Below are 19,891 nucleotides of genomic sequence, written 5' to 3' on the forward strand. Positions count from 1 at the left end.
GGGTCAATATACATTTTGAAGCAATTTGAATTCAGAAAGATGAAGCTGTAAAATAGCATAAATTCAAAAATCACATTCATTCAAAATTTTCTCTGGTGGACACTGTATATTTTGATTAATTGCTCCTCATATAACGTTTTGGATCTACACCACGAATGAATTAAAATTGCTATAGGGACGATTGTAAAATTGCAGAATGCTGGTGAAAGACCTGCCCTTGGACAGAAAACTATGAATGAATGAATATGTTCGTCTTTTTATAGGCCTAAGTGTGAAGCTAATAGAAGAGAAAGTGTAGAAATACACAATGTTGGAACATCTTCAAAATTAGAAAATAAAATGGAGTGGACATATTAATATAATGAAAAATTCAAGATTACCGAAATAAATTCTAATCTACCAGTGTCATGGAAAAGGTAGTTTAGGACGACATAAAAACAATAAGCGGAACAGGTCACGCGGCCTAATTTCCATGGCAGGGAGACGAGGACAACGAAGTGAAGTTAATATAAACGTCTTCCACTTGCTTCTTATGCTTTTACCTTCACTTTGTCTCTAAGAAATAACACATTTTTTTTTTTAATTTCGAAATAGAATTAAACTTTTTAAAAATAGAACTGTTGAATGCTTTGCTATACAATTCAGTGTTGCCACTTTAATATGTTGTGTTTGCATAAATTTCACGTACATCGTTAGCCACGACATACATGTATCAACGTCATTGTAGTTCAATTAGGTCAACACGTAGTCCACAGTGCGTATATTATGTGATGGATGTGCGGTATTACCTTCAGTGATATTATGCTGTGGGTTGCAGAAATGAAATGTCACTAGAATTGCATTGTATGTTTAAACATATGTAACTATTCCAAAATTTCTGAACATGGTAAAAATTTTCGGAATGGTCGATCCGTTTCACTCGATCCAATCAGAAGTCGACTCGATTTAACCAATCAAGGAAGAGGAAGTAAGATGGCTGCCGTTGAAGTTGATAGGTCTCGGGTAAGTACAAAATAATTTATAGAATTCTTTATTAAAAGTTTATTTTGAAAGTTAAAATAGTTATTACCATTATTTTGAATTAATATTTAATGCATATGTGTTGTTAATCTTAACGTTTTCATTAAAGTACATTAAAATTCGCAATTGATAATGTGATTCATGGTTAAGTTTTCGAAGTGGCCAACGCCTCTAGCCAATTGCACATAAGTAATTTAATATCGTGTGATTAAGTATTACGATTACGAATGTGCATTTCAGAACGAATGGTTAAATACTATATCGTGTTCATTAACCATTATATAGATTCGTTTTAACTACAGTATTTTGTGAATTAATAACGTTGATTGGCGTTTTTCAGCGCAAGAGAAATAATACACTCCGAGAAATGAAATTAATTTCTGCTTCAATTAATTATTTATGTGCCTCTTTATTTTAGGTAGAGGCAAGCATTCGCAATTTGAAGCTGTCAGGCCATGTTGGTTTTGACAGTCTTCCAGATCAGTTGGTCAATAAGTCTGTACAGAATGGATTTGTGTTCAACATTTTATGCATTGGTAAGTGTGCACAAATTGATGATTTCAGAATGACTTTAATGAGAGATAAATATTAAAAGTGTTGTTTCTACTTTTAGGTGAAACAGGACTTGGCAAGTCTACTTTGATGGACTCTCTCTTCAATACAAGCTTCGAATCCACTCCTAGCCCACATAATCTTCCTACTGTAAAACTGAAAGCTCATACATACGAATTACAAGAAAGTAATGTAAGATTAAAGGTAATAATGTAATTGAAACTTCTTGCTTAGTGAGATTAGTTGGATTTGGGAAGTTTTTTTAATTGAGTTTTTTAACAGTTTCATGTAATTTTAAATGTTGTATGAAAAAGGACATGTTTACAGGAAATTCATAGATTTGTCCTTGCCATTTAAGACGTATGTGAAAGTAATGGAAATATTATTCCTTGGAATTCCTTTAACATATTTAGTTATATGTTTGAATATAATATTACTATTTATTTATTAAATAATTATTTAGACACATGATTTACATTGCCTGAAGCATTATCAGATTAAGTAATGGCCAAATGTCACTACCAAAAAATAGCAACTATGATGTGAGTTTAGGTAGGCCTATTTATTTTATGACTAGCTATTTTAAATAGAGGACAGTTTGAGTGTATATACGTTTTTTTTTTCGCAGTTGACTATTTGTGATACTGTTGGTTATGGAGATCAAATTAACAAAGAAGATAGTTTCAAGGCTGTGGTAGACTACATAGATGCACAGTTTGAAGCTTATCTTCAAGAAGAACTAAAAATTAAGCGTTCTCTTGCAACATACCATGACAGTCGAACTCATGTGTGCCTCTATTTCATCTGTCCAACTGGACATGGGTGAGGAATCATTGCTTTCACTATATTCTAAAATGAGAGGATTTTAATTACATTTCTAACATGTTTACTGCAGTACAGGTTTCTTTTAATTAAAAATTGGGTATCAGGATTTTATTATTAAAGTGAATCCTGCTGCCTAAATATTGATTCTGATCATCATCATCATCATCATCAATCATATCATGATCGTCACCATCATCTGCTTTTAATCTTCTCAAAACTTTTACATTTCCGTTTGCTGTCCTCATTTCTATACTACTGTTAAGTTCCAGCATTATGTCTAATTGTAAATGTAAGATAGGTTTGCTCTGTCTTTGTGCGTTTGAATTAATGTGTAGGCCTATTTTGTAAATATTTTGTTTTGAAACTACACACGACAATCAGTTTATTGTATCATAAAAAGTAAAACTTTAGTAATATGTCCTGTATTTGAGATGGATGTTAAATTTGAAGTAAACGAAAAAATTGTTGAATTTTCTGAAATTTAGACTGATTTTGATACATGGAAATTTAGTAGCATACACGTTTATTTAACGATATTGTGTTATGCTTAGTATTTTTCAAAAGTATTAATGTTGGATGTGATTAAGATTTATACTAATAGAAAATGTTTATTTTAGATTGAAGTCAATTGACTTGGTGTGTATGAAGAAACTAGATACAAAAGTGAATATTATCCCAATTATTGCTAAGGCAGACACCATATCTAAAACTGAATTGCAAAAGTTCAAGGTAAGTGCTAAAAATTTTGATTTATAATAAATGGTCACAAATTGTGAAAACTACGTTAGTGCTAGAATCAGAGTGCACTAAATTAAAAACAATTTAAAATAAGTAACTGGCAGTGACTAATATACTACCAGTATTTGTTACATTTGTTATTTATTTATTTTTTTTGTTTCAGTCTAAAATAAATTCTGAACTTGCCAGTAATGGTGTCCACGTTTATCAGTTCCCAACTGATGACGATTCAGTAGCAGAAGTTAATGCTTCAATGAATGCACATGTCCCATTTGCTGTTGTGGGAAGTACAGATTTTGTGCGTGTTGGAAATAAAATGATGCGATCCAGACAGTATCCTTGGGGAACTGTGCAAGGTATGATTGCTAATAAGATTATAAATTTATTATACTTTTCTCTCTTTATTCTTTACTACTAGATTTACATTTTTAGGTATATGCCTTGTATTGGGTAAGTAGATAGTAGAGAAAATGCAACATAGTAGTCTGACTCACCCTCAACTTGCTCATAGATTCCACTTATGCAGCAAGTTTGCCATTGCTAATGAGTAAAGCAACACAGGCTTCTGAGGTTAGCTCATATGAGTTGTGTTGATTATTTTGTGGAATTAAGTGAACACAGTTGTACTGGTGTGATCGTTTTCTAATGTAAAATGTGACGCAGATCTAGCATTGCACAGCAAGTGTTCATGTACGATAATTATGTGTTAACAAATTTGGCCCATGTAGTTTGACGACAATTTCAGGAAAGATTTTCAGCTGATAACATTACGAGTCATAAAATGATCCTTGGCCTTGTGAATAAATCCCACAAACAGTAAGTGTAATATCGGATCTGGTAGAAGAATTGGACAGTTTGGAATGATAATAGCCGGGTCCAGATCGGTCGAGACAGGGATCAAGGCTACCCCTCGTGTTGTGTGAACCAGCCTCGTTCTCTCATTGCCATGCCTGCGGCAGCCTCTGCTTCATCTGTCAGTGGTTGGTTTTTTTGTCGCGCTCTAAGGTGCCTGTACGTTGCACCGCATGGCTCATATGAAGAAGTGATACTAATTTTCTGTATGCCATAACAGTTAAAGAAAGAGTACCGATTACATAAATGTCCAAATTCGTTTAAAGTCAAGCGTGTAAAATTTTGCAGTGTTGTCTGTACCCATTTCTCGTAATAATTTATTTCCATACTCCATCTGGTTTTTATATATCGTATTCTTCAAAACACGTTTCGTTTTCTCTTTATTTTTCTTTGTTGTACTGTGATATATAATGAAAAAAGCTGTCACAGCAGCTGTGATTCGTATCTGTGCTGCCATTTTAGCTTCTGAGCAAATCGGAGTGCCTCAGATGATCAAGACCCATTTTTCTCACGATGATTTATCATAAGTCTGAGGCTACCGCGTATGAAGCAAAAGTACCAAGGCTGCCATGTGTGAAACAAAAGTACCAAGGCTGCTGTGCATGAAGCAAAAGTACCAAGGTTGCTCGGCCAGCCTGGACATACCTAATGATATAGGGGATTTGTAAATCTGAATAAATGTATTACTACACAAATACAGGCTGTAGTATGACATTTTGATTTACCGTAACAAATTATTTTGTTTTAAAAATCACGTTCTTCAAAATCTGTATTCATTTCCACGCAATTTTGAAGCCTCTCCCTGAAGTTGTGTGTCACTCATTCCAACATTTCCAACTCAACGCTGGCATTTTCTTGAGCAATGGCATTATGGCAATCTTAAGGGGGTCAATTGTTTGGGGGTCTGTTGAAGTAAACTTGTGACTTGAGTTAACTCCACATGAAGTATTCACAGACCGAGAGGTCGAGTGCATATGGAGGCCAGAGTATGTTGCCGTGCCAGGAAATGATGTGTCTGGGAAAATGTGATGAAGAACTCTCATAGAGGCTGGAGCTGTATAAGCTGTGGCACCGACTTGTTGATTAATTCTACGCCAGTGAAGTTCCGGTTCAAGGGAATTATCATTGTAACATGGCCAACAGAATTCATGTCACAGCCAGCGTGGCTCAGTCAGTTAAGGCGCTTGTCTGCCGGTCTGAAGTTGCGCTTGGGCGCGGGTTCGATCCCCGCTTGGGCTGATTACCTGGTAGGGTTTTTTCCGAGGTTTTCCCCAACCGTAAGATGAATGCCAGGTAATCTATGGCGAATCCTCGGCCACATCTCGCCAAATATCATCTTGCTATCACCAGTCTCATCGACACTAAATAACCTCGTAGTTGATACAGCGTCGTTAAATAACCAACCAACTTCATGTCACAGAGATCCGATCTTCAAGAAATTCGAGTGTATAACACCAAATCTAGCCACACAACAACAAACTATAATTCGAGAACTGTGAAGTGACTATTCTTGAAGGTGGTGTGTATTTTCTGACACCCAATACCTGAAGTTCTGTTTATTAACACATCTATTCAAATGGAAATGCGCCTCACCACCCATCACAACAGTCAAAATTTCAAGCAATTTCAGTGAATCTCTTACATTGGACATAATTACCACCACGCAACTCATTCACAATCATTATCTTATGGATGAAACTTAAGGTCTTTGTGTAGCGTCTGCCGTACAGAGAGATCAGAAATTTTCACTGCTGAGGCGTGTTGCCCAACAGAGTGACATGGACTCCTATGGACTGCATCTCTTAATCTGGCAATGTTTTCTGGCATCCGTACACTTCGAATATGGCCTGGTGGTGAAGCTGTTTCGTATCTGAAATTTTGGAATAAATATGTAAAATGTGGTTTGTACTTTAAAATATCAATTTTTGACAAAAAAATAAATGACTTCACTTATGACAAAGCATGTACTCAGTATTATACTGCAGAAGTTTATGCAAATGCATATTTTTATTGAATGTGCATGTATCTAAAAGCTTTGTATATCTTTGCTGATCATATTTTACAAGTTAAGATAGAACCATGTTCATTTAACATATTATTTTGAAGTTTTTTTTTTTGTCATAAATGCATATTTTATTTTATTTTGGGTGTTTAAGAGCATATATTGAACATTTTCGTTTTATCAATTTTTAACTTCTCCAAATCCTTATGAGTATATTATATTTATTTCACTATAATAAGAAGTTATTATGTGAAAGATGATTGCGTTTTTAAATTTAAAGCAATTGCCTGTTTTAATTTATTATTTGTTAGATTCATAATAACATAATAATTTTACTCGCTGAAGTTTTTTTGTTTTTCTAAGTATCACGTGCAGAAGTTGGTTTATATCAAAGAAATTAATTATCGCTTTATATGCTCGGATAAACATGTGATTTCTATTTCACTTTGTATTGAAGTAATGTTAAAGTGAGGTATTAAGAAGTCCTCAATGAAGAAAGCTTAAAAAAAAAAAAAAAAGTAGGGAGAGTTTACTATTGAAATGGAAACTGAAGAGGAAGGGAATGTTTCTTTAGTGGTATAAAGTGGACCATTGTCAATTGTGTGAAAAACAAGCGAGTTTTTAAATGAGAAGATACAGTTCCTTATAATTTTTTTTCTTAGATTGACCTATAATCTGATTTTTTCAGTCAAGATACATGTTTAATTGGAATTGTATTCTTAATATTGTAGTTGTAATCCCCTGGTAGAGGGGAAGAGAAAGTCTGATGGCCTTATCTCTATCAGGTTAAATGAATGTATACTATGTTTTTGAAAGTATTTTTGGTGGCTTATTTTATTGATTCTCGTGTCTTATATCCAGATTATATTATTATCACTAGTATTACTTTTTACAACTGATCTGTTAAGTTATTTAAATAAACAACTATTGAACTTAACTTCGTTAATATTAAACTATGCTGGTATTTTACCTTACTTGACGTGGTGTTAGTTATCTTCTGAATTCTAGTGAGATCTCGTGCTATCTCCTGCTTCCCTGTTGGTGTCTTGATGGGGTTTGTTACTGATTGGTAATGTACCAAAAAGGGTTATTCTGAAATTCCTTTGAGTGTTTAGGATGTGTCATGTGTGTGTGTTTTTTGTATGTCTGTAACCATTAGATGTTACCAATTTTTAATGATAATTGTTAAAAGAGTGTAATGAAGAAGTAGGCTATTACTTTTTGTTCTTGTTTCGATATCTCCATTAATACATTATTTATTTTATGAAAATATTTTACAGTATATTTTGCCAGAATAAAGCAGTAACTCAATAAATCTTTAGTTAAGCAGAAATTTTTACTGCATATTTATTTTTTATTCATATTTCAGCAGTTTTAAATGCATAAATACAAGCATATTTTCTGATTTTTAATGCATGAACTTCTGCAGTCTTCTTATTCATGTTACAGAACAAGACCAGTTCCCACATTCCAGAATTTCTTCACTGTATTTTAGCAGCCACCTCCTTTAACAACCCTTCTTAAGCACATCTGCACTCAATACAGGTTTTAATATGCAGGCTATAATATTGTTATAATATTATTTAGCCACAGTAGCTAGAAGGAAAATTTATACACACACTCTGAATTATATGCTAATAAAATAAATGGAATTGCATGCCTATCCTTCTGCTCTCCCTAAAATTATCTGTACCAAATTTATTTTAGAGATATATTCTGTATTTCAGTCTGCTGATATGTTGTGGCAGATTTTGAAATGTCTTTGGTGACAGAACAGTTGTAGGATAGGTTTATTTTACACACCTTAGCTTTCTTTGTCATTCTTATAATATCGTGTTATTGCATAAGGTGTAAAAAATTGGTAAATTAAAAGAATTATTCTTATGTAAAGAATAATGTGTATATAACTTCAGAACCTGTAGTAAGAAGAATTCATTTACTTTTTTTTTAACCATGTTGTTGCGTAATATGAAGTGTGTAAGGTTAAAGTAACTTTTACAGTCTATACAAAACTAGAAAGGCTTCAGTGACAGTTCAGTGACTTCAAGACATCACCATAGTAACTGCTCAAACCAACCAATCAGAGTCCATGCTGATTGTTTCTCAGCAGGTAGCCAGATGTTTTAAGAGACAATGGCAGGCCTTCTATTCCCGTACAACAGATGATAAACAGAACTGCAAAGGCACTCAAAATAGGAATGATTACTGTTGTTAAAATAGGAAAAGAGAAATTCAAGTTGAATGAGGAAAAAAGGAAATTGGAAAAATTTAGATTCCTTCCAGGAGGCTGAAATATAGCGTCATGTATACAGGAGAAGTATCCTGCATTTAAGAAAGCTGTGAGATGTGGATCTCTTCCATGGCAGTGTTCCCCTCCTCTGTACATTGTCGTAAACAATTTAGGTTTTAAAAATAAAAGAATCAATGGCTGTAAGATGTTAAATGAAGAGAACTGACACTGTCTTTGCTGTTTCTCGCCACTCTTACGGTTCTGTAAAAAGACTTTTACTTAAGTATATCTCAGAAAGTCAATATATTGCCTGCGTGAATTTTTTAAATCACTGTCCATATTTTCTTCAGGAACATAACCTCATTTAATGATAAGATCACTAAGGGATTCATTTATTATCCATCTTGTTGGATCAACAGAAATAGGACCACTATCATCTTTCGCCCTATTTACATCATCGGGATGCACTGAATTGAGCCTAATTGATTCTGCGTCATTATTACTGATACAAATATTTGAAATGTCTGGCTCAGATAAACCACATGCCCCACTATGTATTTTCTGTATTGCTCCCCACATTATGACACTGATTTATGTAGACCTAACACTTCTCCACGAGACATTATTAACTGATATAAGGTAATCTATGAAGCTAAAAACTGCAGATTTCCTCTATAATTTGAAATTGGTTACCATGAAATTTGGATTACAGCTTGTGCTGTATGTCATTTGTACACTATGTACCATATTCACATTCAGTCATACTTTTACTATTACTATTGTTGTTATTATTATTATTATTATTATTATTATTATTATTATTAGTCTACACTGTGGAGTAACAGTCAGCATGTCTGGCTATGAAACCAGGTGGCCCGGGTTCGAATCCTGGTCAGGGCAAGTTACTTAGTTGAGGATTTTTCCAGTTTTCCCTCAACCCAATATGAGCAAATGCTGGGTAACTTTCGGTGCTGGACTCTGGGCTCATTTCACCGGCATTATCACCTTCATTTCATTCAGACACTAAATAACCTGAGGTGTTAATACATCGTCATAAAATAACCCAATAAAATAAAAAAAATATTATTATTATTATTATTATTATTATTATTATTATTATTATTATTATTATTAGAGTATCGTATAATACATATTTATAAGTTTCAGCTGCACAGTTCTTACATGGCAGGGAGGCGGTGCAAACAGTCACACTGCACAACTTTACAATCTTGCTTCCTTTCTGTGTGTGTTTGTGAGAGGGAACTGTCGAGACCTTTCTAGTTATGTATAGAGTATAATACTAGTATATTGAATGTTTTTAGGAAAGACACTTTCACTGAAGATTAAGAAGCCATGAGGCCTAAACTTTGAAGATGATATGATGGACGTTTTTAAACATTGAATCTTTCTGTCTTATTTCAGTTGAGAATGAGTCTCACTGCGACTTCGTAAAGCTGCGTGAAATGTTGATTAGAACAAACATGGAAGATATGAGAGAGAAAACACATATGCGACATTATGAACTTTACCGCAAGAAACGTTTAGAACAAGTAAGACTTATTTTATTTGACACAGACATTACGTTTATGATAAATGATTTTCATACCTACTTAATGTCTTGATTAGATGGGTTTCAGTGATGTCGATGCTGAAAACAAGCCAGTAAGTTTCCAGCAAACATTTGAGGCAAAGCGAAGCAACCATTTGCAGGAGCTGCAACAAAAAGAAGATGAAATGAGGCAGATGTTTGTTGTTCGTGTTAAAGAAAAGGAGGCAGAGCTGAAAGAAGCAGAGAAAGAGGTACTAACGGAATTGAATTTGCCTATAAAAGTAATGTTTGTTATATTAAGAAAATTGATTGATAATAGAATGAATGTTCAGAATTAAAATCGATAATTTTAAGATGAATTTGAGGTCTGACAAAATAAAATTAATAACTCTCTATGTTTTGTAGCTTCATGCAAAGTTTGATAAACTAAAAAAGGATCATACAGAGGAGAAGAAGAAACTGGAAGAATCTCGAAAGAAGTTAGAAGACGAGATGATAGAATTCAATCGGAGGAAGCAACAGTTACAACAGCAGCAGATGACTAGCAGCCATCATACACTCACTCTGGGAAAGAGCAAGAAAAAGTAAATGCGTTGATACTGTGTTATTGTTTGATTCTTTCAGCTGCCCATCTTGAGTAAGTACAGGTACAGTATGTATACTTCATTACAGTTGCTTCTAAAACAGATGTAGCCTATACATCTTGATGTACAGTTGCAGTACTCTTTAATTCTTTATAATGAAATTAAAATAGGAGAGGAATATTAATAGTCTGAACTAGCCAATATTAATAATGTGAGCTGCCCAAAGTATATAATTTTAACTGGATAACAATAAACTAATTGCACCATGTTATATAAATGGTGAAATTATTACCACATCGATAAAAATAAATTTGTTCATGCTCCGACAAACACATACAAACACAGATTTTATATGTTTATTTATATAGACCGGCACATCATTTTGTATAGTTCTTTTTAATTAGCAAGTAACTCACTTGTTAATCCTTGACTTAGAGTTAGGTTTATCCGTCTTCCATAGTTGAGTGATTCTTGTTCTTGAGTCCAAACTCAGCAGAGTTCATTGAATTTCAAAATTCTTAATGTAGATTCCTGGAAAGAAGTAAAGTTGAGAGGCCCTTGTTGATTTTCAGTACTAAATTAGATATTCCATGTTGAATTCGCCGGACATTACTCATCTACATGAAAATTCAATTCTACTGAACTTAACTGTCATCGTATCATTGAGGCTTATGTGCTTAAGAATGCCCTTTCTCTGAATGAGAGAGCTCAAGGCTAAGTTTACTGGCATTTTCTCATTCACGTCAAACTTCTCGTTATCAGTCTATTATGACAATTAATTAATTTTGCTTTACATGTGTTTTCCACCTCAGAAACGGAAATTTTCATATTACCAAATTAGCCGAGTAAAGGAAAATGTTCGACTATAAAATGAAGATCTTAACATGTTTGAGGATATGTCTCTTTTAGTTTACCATTCCCATAGTATTACAAAAGCTATTTGGAGACATGATACAGGGTGGACCGCTCGAATGTACCTAATTTCAATTGTATGTGACTGGTGAACGGTTGAAGATAGAACCTTATGGTAACGTTTATATGAAAGGAAAACTAAACAAGTTTCGAATACTGTCGGTAGATGGTGCACAGGCACGGTTTCTTTTCGTAGATTGTATCAATTGTGAAAATGGCGACACTGCAGATCAAAGCACAAACTGTGTTGTGGTACGCGGAGTTTAAATCAATTGTTAGAGTTCAAAGGGAGTATCGACGAGTGTTTAACCATGATGCTCCAACTGCTAAAAGCATTAAGAAGTGGCACAATACATTTTTAGCTACAGGATCGGTGTTGAAGAAGCATGGTGGTGGTCGTAGAACATCCGACGAAATGGTTGCAAATGTTTAAGTTGCGTGTGAGCAAAGCCCGCGGAAGTCATTAAGAAAAGCTTCGTGGGAACTTCAAGTACCAAAATCAACATTGCAACGAATTGTCCACAAACGTCTCAAACTGTACGCATACAAAGTGCAGTTAATGCAACGTCTGGAGCCAGATGACAAACCCAAAGAAGTGGAATTCGCCAATACGATGCTAGACTGTCTCAGCGCTGATCCTGATTTAACACCGCTCAATTTCTTTCTCTTGGGCTACATCAAAGATAAAGTGTACGCCACCCCAGTCAGAGACCTTCGTGATCTTCGGGAGCGCATCATAGAGGCTATTGAGTGCATTCCAGAATACATGCTCCAACGTGCTTGGCAAGAAATCGTTTGCCTCAATATCATCACAGTGACAGCTGGAGCTCATGTACAGATATGGTGATGTGCATGTCGAAACTTGTTGAGTTTTCCTTTCATATAAACGTTACTGTAGGTTTCTATCTTCAACCGTTTACCAGTCACATACAATTGAAATTAGGTACATTCGAGTGGTCCATTCTGTATAATTGTGAGATGCAATATGAGTAATGGAACAGTAGTGGAATGAGAGTGCCAGAGAAAACTGAATTTTTCGAAAAAAACCTGTGTTAGCTGGTTTTTACACACACATCTTTTAGTCAGTTGTATTTCTTTTCATGGCACATACAAATTTGTGCACATCACAGAATGTCTACTTAGAGACGTTAGTGTTTCTTCATACTTTTGAATATGTTAAGAATGAGTATGTAGACATAACATTTGATTGGAAGACATACAAAGTTAATTCTAATTTCTGTTGCAGGCTTAGTTCATTGTAATATTCTAGTAATGTGCAGAGTCTGGAAACTAAAAGTTGCTCAGAAGTATACATACTAGTAATAGAATACACTCTTTTCTGTGGAATGTGAATTCTTTTGCTTGTCTATTTGGAAATGGTTACTATTTCTAGAACTTTATTTGAAATCAAAACACATAAAATGCATGAGATTTGCACCTATTAATATGGCCTGATTCTTCACCTTGCTGTTACCTCATTAAATAAATTAGATCTTGTCATTGTTATGTATATTTTTTTTGTTTTGGTTTGTGTGTTTTTATTATTTCTAGCACTTTGTTATCCATCTTTATTAAACTTTCACTTTTGCTATCTTAAATACATGCAACGCAATTTCACTAATTCAGGCTTTAATACTTAGATAAATATATTACTTTTTATGTCTTCCACTAATGGACATGAAATAACAGGGACTGAAATTCACTTTTTGGGATCGTGCATATTTTTTATACACACTTGTAATGGATCACATGTTACTTTCAAGAGTGCAGTACGAAGATTGTATTCACCTCCTGAATATAATTAAATTCGTTTTGCAATGAAGTATGTGCATTTTGCATTGTTTTAAGAAATTACTTCCTGAATCTTATTGTTTCTGTGAGCTTATATTTCAATTTCTATTTTTTTTAAACTGAGTAGATTACAGTTTACATATAAAGCAGTTTTTGAAATTGACTATTCGTCTCTGCTTTGTATAGAATATTATAAAACCTGTGTTGATTATCAGATATACCGTATTTCTTATGGACAAAAAACACAGTAGACACAGTTTAATTTCACTTCGAATAATTTGAATTTTTGGGTAATTCGAATAAATGTTTATTCTCCATGAAATTTTGTACATACTGTAAATATGTCAGCAATTAAGTTAGTACACTGCACATCCATTACCCATACTGTATACGAGTGTATAATTATTTTTTGTATGACTTATCTAAAAAAAATATGCTGGTTGATTCGAATTTTGTGTATTTCGATTTTTTTCAAATTCCCCCTAAAAGTTAGAATTACAAATAATCCCCTGTACACTCTAATACAATAGAGATTGATAATTAAATTTATGATTTTGCGTTTACATGAAAATATAATCTCTGAATATAAATATTATCACATATTATTAATCCAATAATTCCTAGAATGCGTTACTTATGCCTAAATATATGTGCTTGTGTTCGTTTTATATTATTTCAATGCACCTGTGTCAGATTATATGGCCTTGTTTCAGTAGTTTTATCTGTCCGATAATTCATGTGACCATTTCGGTAATTAAATATCTCTTAAATTTGTTACTTGCCGTTTGTAATATGTAGCAGTAATGGGATCATCTTTTTTTAATCATTATTTTTATAACAGCTTTGAAAGATCAAGAGAATCTCATTGTAGTAACATGTCTTAATGATATTTATTATTATTATTATTATTATTATTATTATTATTATTATTATTATTATTATTATGCTTTTTTAATTGACTTCTGTCATTCACCCAAGTCTTCCCATATACTGGGTGACGTGCCAAAGCTTGTAGTTCTTTCAGCTGCCATGAAGGCTTTGCCCTTGGTGCACTATAGGAAGTGAACTATGTAATACCTACTTATGATGATTAATGGAGGTAGAATACTGGTAGGGAAATGGAGTATCCCACGAAAACCTACTACCAAACATCGTCTTTGTCCATAACAAATTCCAGTGGGACCTGCTGGGATTCAAACTCGGGTTACCAGCATAGAAAGCCGATGCTCTCATCATTCGAGTAACATGTGCCTTTTATTATTATGTATATTCTTGCATTTGTTCGTAATAAACAAAAAATTGAAGTTACAAGTAAAATAAATATCTTGAAGTTTAGTAAACTTCTTAGTTGTACCATTAACAGACATTATGATACTGTGTAAGTGCTGCCATAAAACAAGATTCGAATTATGTTTGTAATTTGGGAATTTGTTTTGTACCGGTAATCTTTAGCTTTCTATGATCTGGTTTCTTGAAGTGATTTTGAAGTAACTTTCATTGTCATTAAATAACACTGGAAATGCTTGAATACATTTATTTATTTTTGTTTATGTATGATTTGAGTAGTGTGTCACAAAAGTCATTAAAACTTTTCTCGTGCTTATGAATTGCTGTGATGTTTCAAGAAACTGTTACGTCACACGATTTTGTAGTGAACATAGTTTCTAAAGAATTTACCATGTCACCCAATTAACTTTTCTTTATTGAAAGCTATAGTGTTTGTCCCAGCATGACCACAGAGTTCTTTCTGTTTTACTTTTGCATCATGTAATCTTTTATTTCGATCCTGTAATCTTTTATTTTTTATCTTTCTCGTTCTTGAAGTAGAGTAGCATGGCATGTATTTACTATCATGTTTTGTGTAGTATAATTTATTAGTTGTGTTGAAATGTGTTAAGATGAATAAGTGTAACATTTATTTAGAAATTAATCATTTTAGCAGTAGTGTAATGAAAATCAAAATTATAAAAGCTAATAATGTACTATATGCATTTGAAATTTTGATAATAGAATGATGTGTTACTTTTATTTATAAGCTGTTTTGAACACGATTTTACATTTTTTTATTTGTGATGATTACATTTCAGGAACTGGTAAAGAAGCAGATGTGCAGCATTCATTTATAAAAATCTTATGATCAGAGATAGAACTGTTTAAGAAGTAGGAATAAGCAGGCCTAGAAATGTCATCTAGCTGGTAGCAGTAAACTTCGGAATGAGGCAAAGCCATTTTTAAAGTGAACAAAGGTCTTAATATACATGGAGGAGCAAAATATCAATTCTGCACTCGTTCACATCTGTTTGATGTGCTCATTCTCTTCCAGAACTCCCAACTTTCTGCCTTTATACCATTTATTCTGTATTTCTTATCATATTCTGATAGATTGCTTTCTGATGTTATGTAATAACTGTCATTATTGATGAGTTAATTACATGAATCTGATATCATATCATTGATTGAAGCAGAATATATTAAGTACAGTAGTGTAACATATAAAGATATTTGCAACATATAGAACTACCAAGTTATACGGATCCTGTCCCACAATTCTTTGGTAGCCAAATTTGGTTCTGGTATAAATTAATCTCTTCTACATATTCGTTCTTTCTTCAGGAAGTAACATCAGCAAATTGTTAAAAGTGTGAAACTTGTTTTAAAAACAGGATTCTTCATCCAAATATGACATGTGGGATGTTAGTGTAAAACTTAGTGATGTTGCCTAATAGAACAGGGTCTTCCAGATTAATTGATGTTATATCAGAACTTGGGTTTAGAAAGCTTTGTTATATAGCATGATGAATTTTGGTTTTGTTAAAGTATTGACAATTATGCAGAATCAAAATTTAAATTTCATTCATTATACTGTAGTTAGACTGTCATGAAAATGATATTTTGATTGATGAAATATTTTTACATGTATACTATCATTTTACAAAAGGATATTCACATTGCCATATTCATTCCATGCCATAATTAATGGTTGTTTTATACGTAAGGTGAACATTTCTCCATTATAAGTGTGACAAGTGAAAGAATCAAAAACTTAGTACAATGGATTAAGAGCTTATCATCGACTTTTATTCATATATTTTTGTTCTCGATTTCATTGTAATTAAATAAGAAATTGTTAAAAAGAAAATATATTTGTTTCACCAAAAATTAACACAAATTTATGACTATAAAAATAAGACTAAACAAACATGTCGCAAATGCTAATATGCATTTTACAGTAAAATCACAGACTTTACGATGTTAAAATTTTGCTGTTATTTGTACCAATAATAGAATTCGTTTGATTAATGTGATATTTAATTAATGTATATATTCTTACAGAATGAAATCATTTTTGTAGTTAGTGTATCAACTGTGCCAATTAATGAATACTTTTATCCATCACCTTATTGTCAGTTGTATCAAAATCTGCAAATAATGAATAAAGACTGTGAAGTGTCAAGTCATTATGAAGATTAATACTGATGACGATTCATCATTGACCATTAAGATGCAAGACAGCAAATTCAAAGCCAAGAGCAATAGCGAACAACAACATTAATACTTTATATTATGAATAAAATGACATAAAATTAATGTTGATATTATATTTAAATTTATATGTACCATATATTATATAACTGATTTTTATTTATTACCATTGTTATTTATTTCCAGTTTGAAAGCATCTACTTCAAACTTGCTGTACTAGTCGTGATATGAAATTAGTATTTTTTTTTTTTCAATTATTATAAACACTGAGTACAAATAAAATTCTGAAGTAGATATCTTTAAACATTTATACTGCAACAATATATACATTAATAGAATGTCAAAAATGTATTGTAAACTATTTTGTTTTGTTCTAAAATTTGACTAAAGCATTCAGACAGCTATGTTAAAAGGATGTCGTTTGTTTTCATGTTTTTACACTATTAGAGTATATGTATAAGCAAAATTTGTGTAAGTGCAAATTTCTTATCATTGCAATTTAGTTTCAAATCCAGTATACCTGGTTGCAATGCCTTATTAAAGTATTATGGAAACAGAATAACAGATATTGTTTATAAATATTTAAAATAGAAAGTATTTCATATGCATGATGATTTACGGAGCAGTGACGTAGTATTGTTGGAAATAAAAACTTTAATGAAGTTTAGCTATATAGCTCATAGTAAATTATTACTGCCATGAGACTTTTTGTGCATTTTAAATTCCTCAAATGACTTTTTAATACCAACAGGATGCTAAGGAACTAATACTTTAAAACATGCACAAAATGTCATGGACTTACACTATTATGATTCCGATAGAAGTAGGTAACTGCTGCCATGATGTTCTAAAAGTAGACGTTATTTAAATTTTATTTATTGCTATCATTGATATTGTTAGCCATGTATGTTATAAGACTAATAATTTTCTCTCTAATTTTAATTTAAATAAATGTGTGTTTCTGAAATGATGAAATCTAAAATGCACTATTTTGATCTATTATAGACATATTTAGCATTTTTATGATTAAATTCCATTTAATTTGCATGCTACATAAAATAATAATTGTACACATTTAATAAATGAATAATATATGTATAAAATTCTTTATTCACTGATTACATGTTATTCATTGTCATTTGTGTTACAGTTTCTTTCAAACAGCTTGCTTCTAAATTAATTAATCAATTTGTCACCTGCCCCATTTGTTCTTTCAAATATCTTGGTGTTATAAGATACAAAATTAAGTAATTTTCTTTGAGCTCATTAATTTGTAACATGAAACGCTTAAGTGGGAAAAATGTCTGTTATTTTATGTATTACTCTATGGGCGTCTTGCTCCTTAAGGGGAGTGTGCTGATGTAATCTGCAATTCATTATTCCTTACCAGCACTGGGCCGATGCAACCCACGAGGTATCATTATTGGAAAAATAAATTAAGTTTGAATACCATCGTATATGTATTACATTCAAGATATTACTAATAGATTGAACAGCAAATGCTGCATTTATTTTCTTGCACCAATTACGATATTCATTAAAAGTTTTAAGTTCTTTGTTTTATGATTGTGCCAAGATGATTCTCATCAGATAACCTACGATTACACTAGCTGATAAATTTCAACATTTTGTCTGTAACATGGCCAAAATCAGGTCATTTTTATTAAATCGACTCTCCTGAACATGAAAATGATTGTAAAAATCTGCAGTGCTTGGGAAAAGTGACACAAGTCAGTTTCCACAAACCTTTTTTGATAATTTATTGACAACTTACGGAACATCTGCTCGCTTGGAAAAAAATACATATGTATTCCTCCCATTACAATAATTCATACAGAAAAAATCAAATTGACATAAACCAGTGTAAGTTGTCAATAAATTATCAAAAAAGGTTTGTGGAAACTGACTTATGTCACTTTTCCCAGGCACTGCAGGTATGTCATAAGACGTAACGTTTTTGTGTTCCAGAAGTGCAGTAGATTTTACCCAAAAACACACAATTCTGTCTTATTTTACATGTAATAGTGATATTAGCATTAATGTAATTGTACTAAGCAATATAAATAAGAATACATGAATTTTATAGAAAAAAATAACAGAGCTCTAAATTTGTGCTTATATCGAAAAAGTGGCCATGAATTCCAAATTTATTTAGTATAAATCGCTAGTTTTTAATAGCTTATGAAACCTTAATCTGATTCTATAAATTATTTTAAATTATGACTGAAAAGAAGAGTATCATCTAAAGAAACAGCCTTATAAGCCTGTTTGCCAGTATACTGAAGTATACAGTATATATTATTTTTCATCTTGTATAAATCAGAACACTTAGTTACTTTTTCCTCTTGTGGGCAGTGTCACTTTCTCTAACCAGAAACCAGCAGTAGTCGCCCATAATGTAAGGATCCCAGCTTCCTTGACACTTCTGCTCCATTTTTTTTAATACCCTGATGGAATCTCTCCCCTTGTTCGTTGCTCACAGCTCCCAAGTTTTGAGGAAAAAAATTGAGGTGGAAATGGACATCCTACGACATTCGACATCCTAGTTGTTAATATCTAACAGTTTTTGCACTTTGGGCTTACCAATGGGACATATTTAACATTATGTTGTCCTGGAATGTAAGTTTCTCTGGACGACCCATCTTTCACTGTGTAGTGATCCTGAAGCACTTACATCCCATAAGTAAAGAAAACAGCAATACTTTGTGTATCCTCCTTGCAGGCCTAGTAATATGGTGATAATTTTTAAGTCTCTGCAAATTTTCCAGGAATACTTATTGTATTATTGTCTTACCCAAATGGTTAACATCGGTAAGTCAAAGAGTTAATGTTTACTTTACTGCAAATAAACATTAGTAGATCTTTCTTTCAACACTGGCTGATTGTTTAGTTTATTACAAGTCATCCGACAAAGCTACATCCTTCTAAGGTGCAGATAAGATGTGACTATTGACCTCGACTTATCCCTCAACTAATTCAAAAGACTGTCTGTATAACAATTGGCTAGGCGAGTAAAAAGGACACGAGTAAAATTACATAGGCTATATACGGTGAGTGGTGTAATTTGAGTATCAAAGAATTGTCGACCGACTTTAACCTTTTGAGAGCTACGACAATACTAAATAGCATCTAATAACAGAGACAAACTTTCACATGTTTCTTTAATTTGTACAGAATGTGCCACTGGTATTAATACAGTTTTATACAGGGTGATTCAAAAGGTAGGGTCAACCTGTAAGATGATTATTCAGGGCCATAAAGCTGACCAATCTGTTAATATGTGATCTGGACTTTTAGCAAACTCTCAAATATGGCATAAAGCTAATGACTCAAAGTTCCTTCCAGGTCTTCGA

At 32.7% G+C, this 19,891-nt stretch overlaps 1 protein-coding gene across 3 annotated transcripts; it reads left to right on the forward strand.

Moving 5' to 3' along the window:
- Window positions 1–857: 857 nt before the first annotated feature.
- Window positions 858–17,676, forward strand: Septin2 (septin 2). Of its 3 annotated transcripts, none has more exons than XR_011332937.1 (10): window positions 858–1,002; window positions 1,439–1,556; window positions 1,634–1,776; window positions 2,201–2,394; window positions 3,015–3,126; window positions 3,299–3,491; window positions 9,642–9,769; window positions 9,846–10,019; window positions 10,174–10,415; window positions 15,143–17,676. XR_011332937.1 is itself a non-coding variant. In XM_069830499.1 (10 exons), exons 1-9 carry the CDS (start codon window positions 973–975, stop codon window positions 10,354–10,356), a joined length of 1,275 nt encoding a protein of 424 aa, XP_069686600.1. In that variant the 5' UTR covers window positions 858–972; the 3' UTR covers window positions 10,357–10,405; window positions 15,143–17,676. The 3 variants fall into 3 exon arrangements, 2 of the variants coding, with proteins under 2 accessions (XP_069686600.1, XP_069686591.1); XM_069830499.1 differs by having other exon boundaries at window positions 10,174–10,405; XM_069830490.1 differs by having other exon boundaries at window positions 10,174–10,352.
- Window positions 17,677–19,891: the final 2,215 nt, after the last annotated feature.

This window comes from Periplaneta americana, chromosome 1, assembly GCF_040183065.1.
Source record: "Periplaneta americana isolate PAMFEO1 chromosome 1, P.americana_PAMFEO1_priV1, whole genome shotgun sequence".
In the NCBI taxonomy this organism is placed as follows: Eukaryota; Metazoa; Arthropoda; class Insecta; order Blattodea; family Blattidae; genus Periplaneta; species Periplaneta americana.

Excerpts from the sequence above, each read along its gene's own strand:
- Septin2 (XM_069830490.1), top strand. The coding sequence starts at position 973 with ATGGCTGCCGTTGAAGTTGATAGGTCTCGG. Across the intron at positions 1,557-1,633 it reads GTTCAACATTTTATGCATTG|GTGAAACAGGACTTGGCAAG; the intron begins GTAAGTGTGCAC and ends TTCTACTTTTAG. Across the intron at positions 2,395-3,014 it reads ATCTGTCCAACTGGACATGG|ATTGAAGTCAATTGACTTGG; the intron begins GTGAGGAATCAT and ends TGTTTATTTTAG.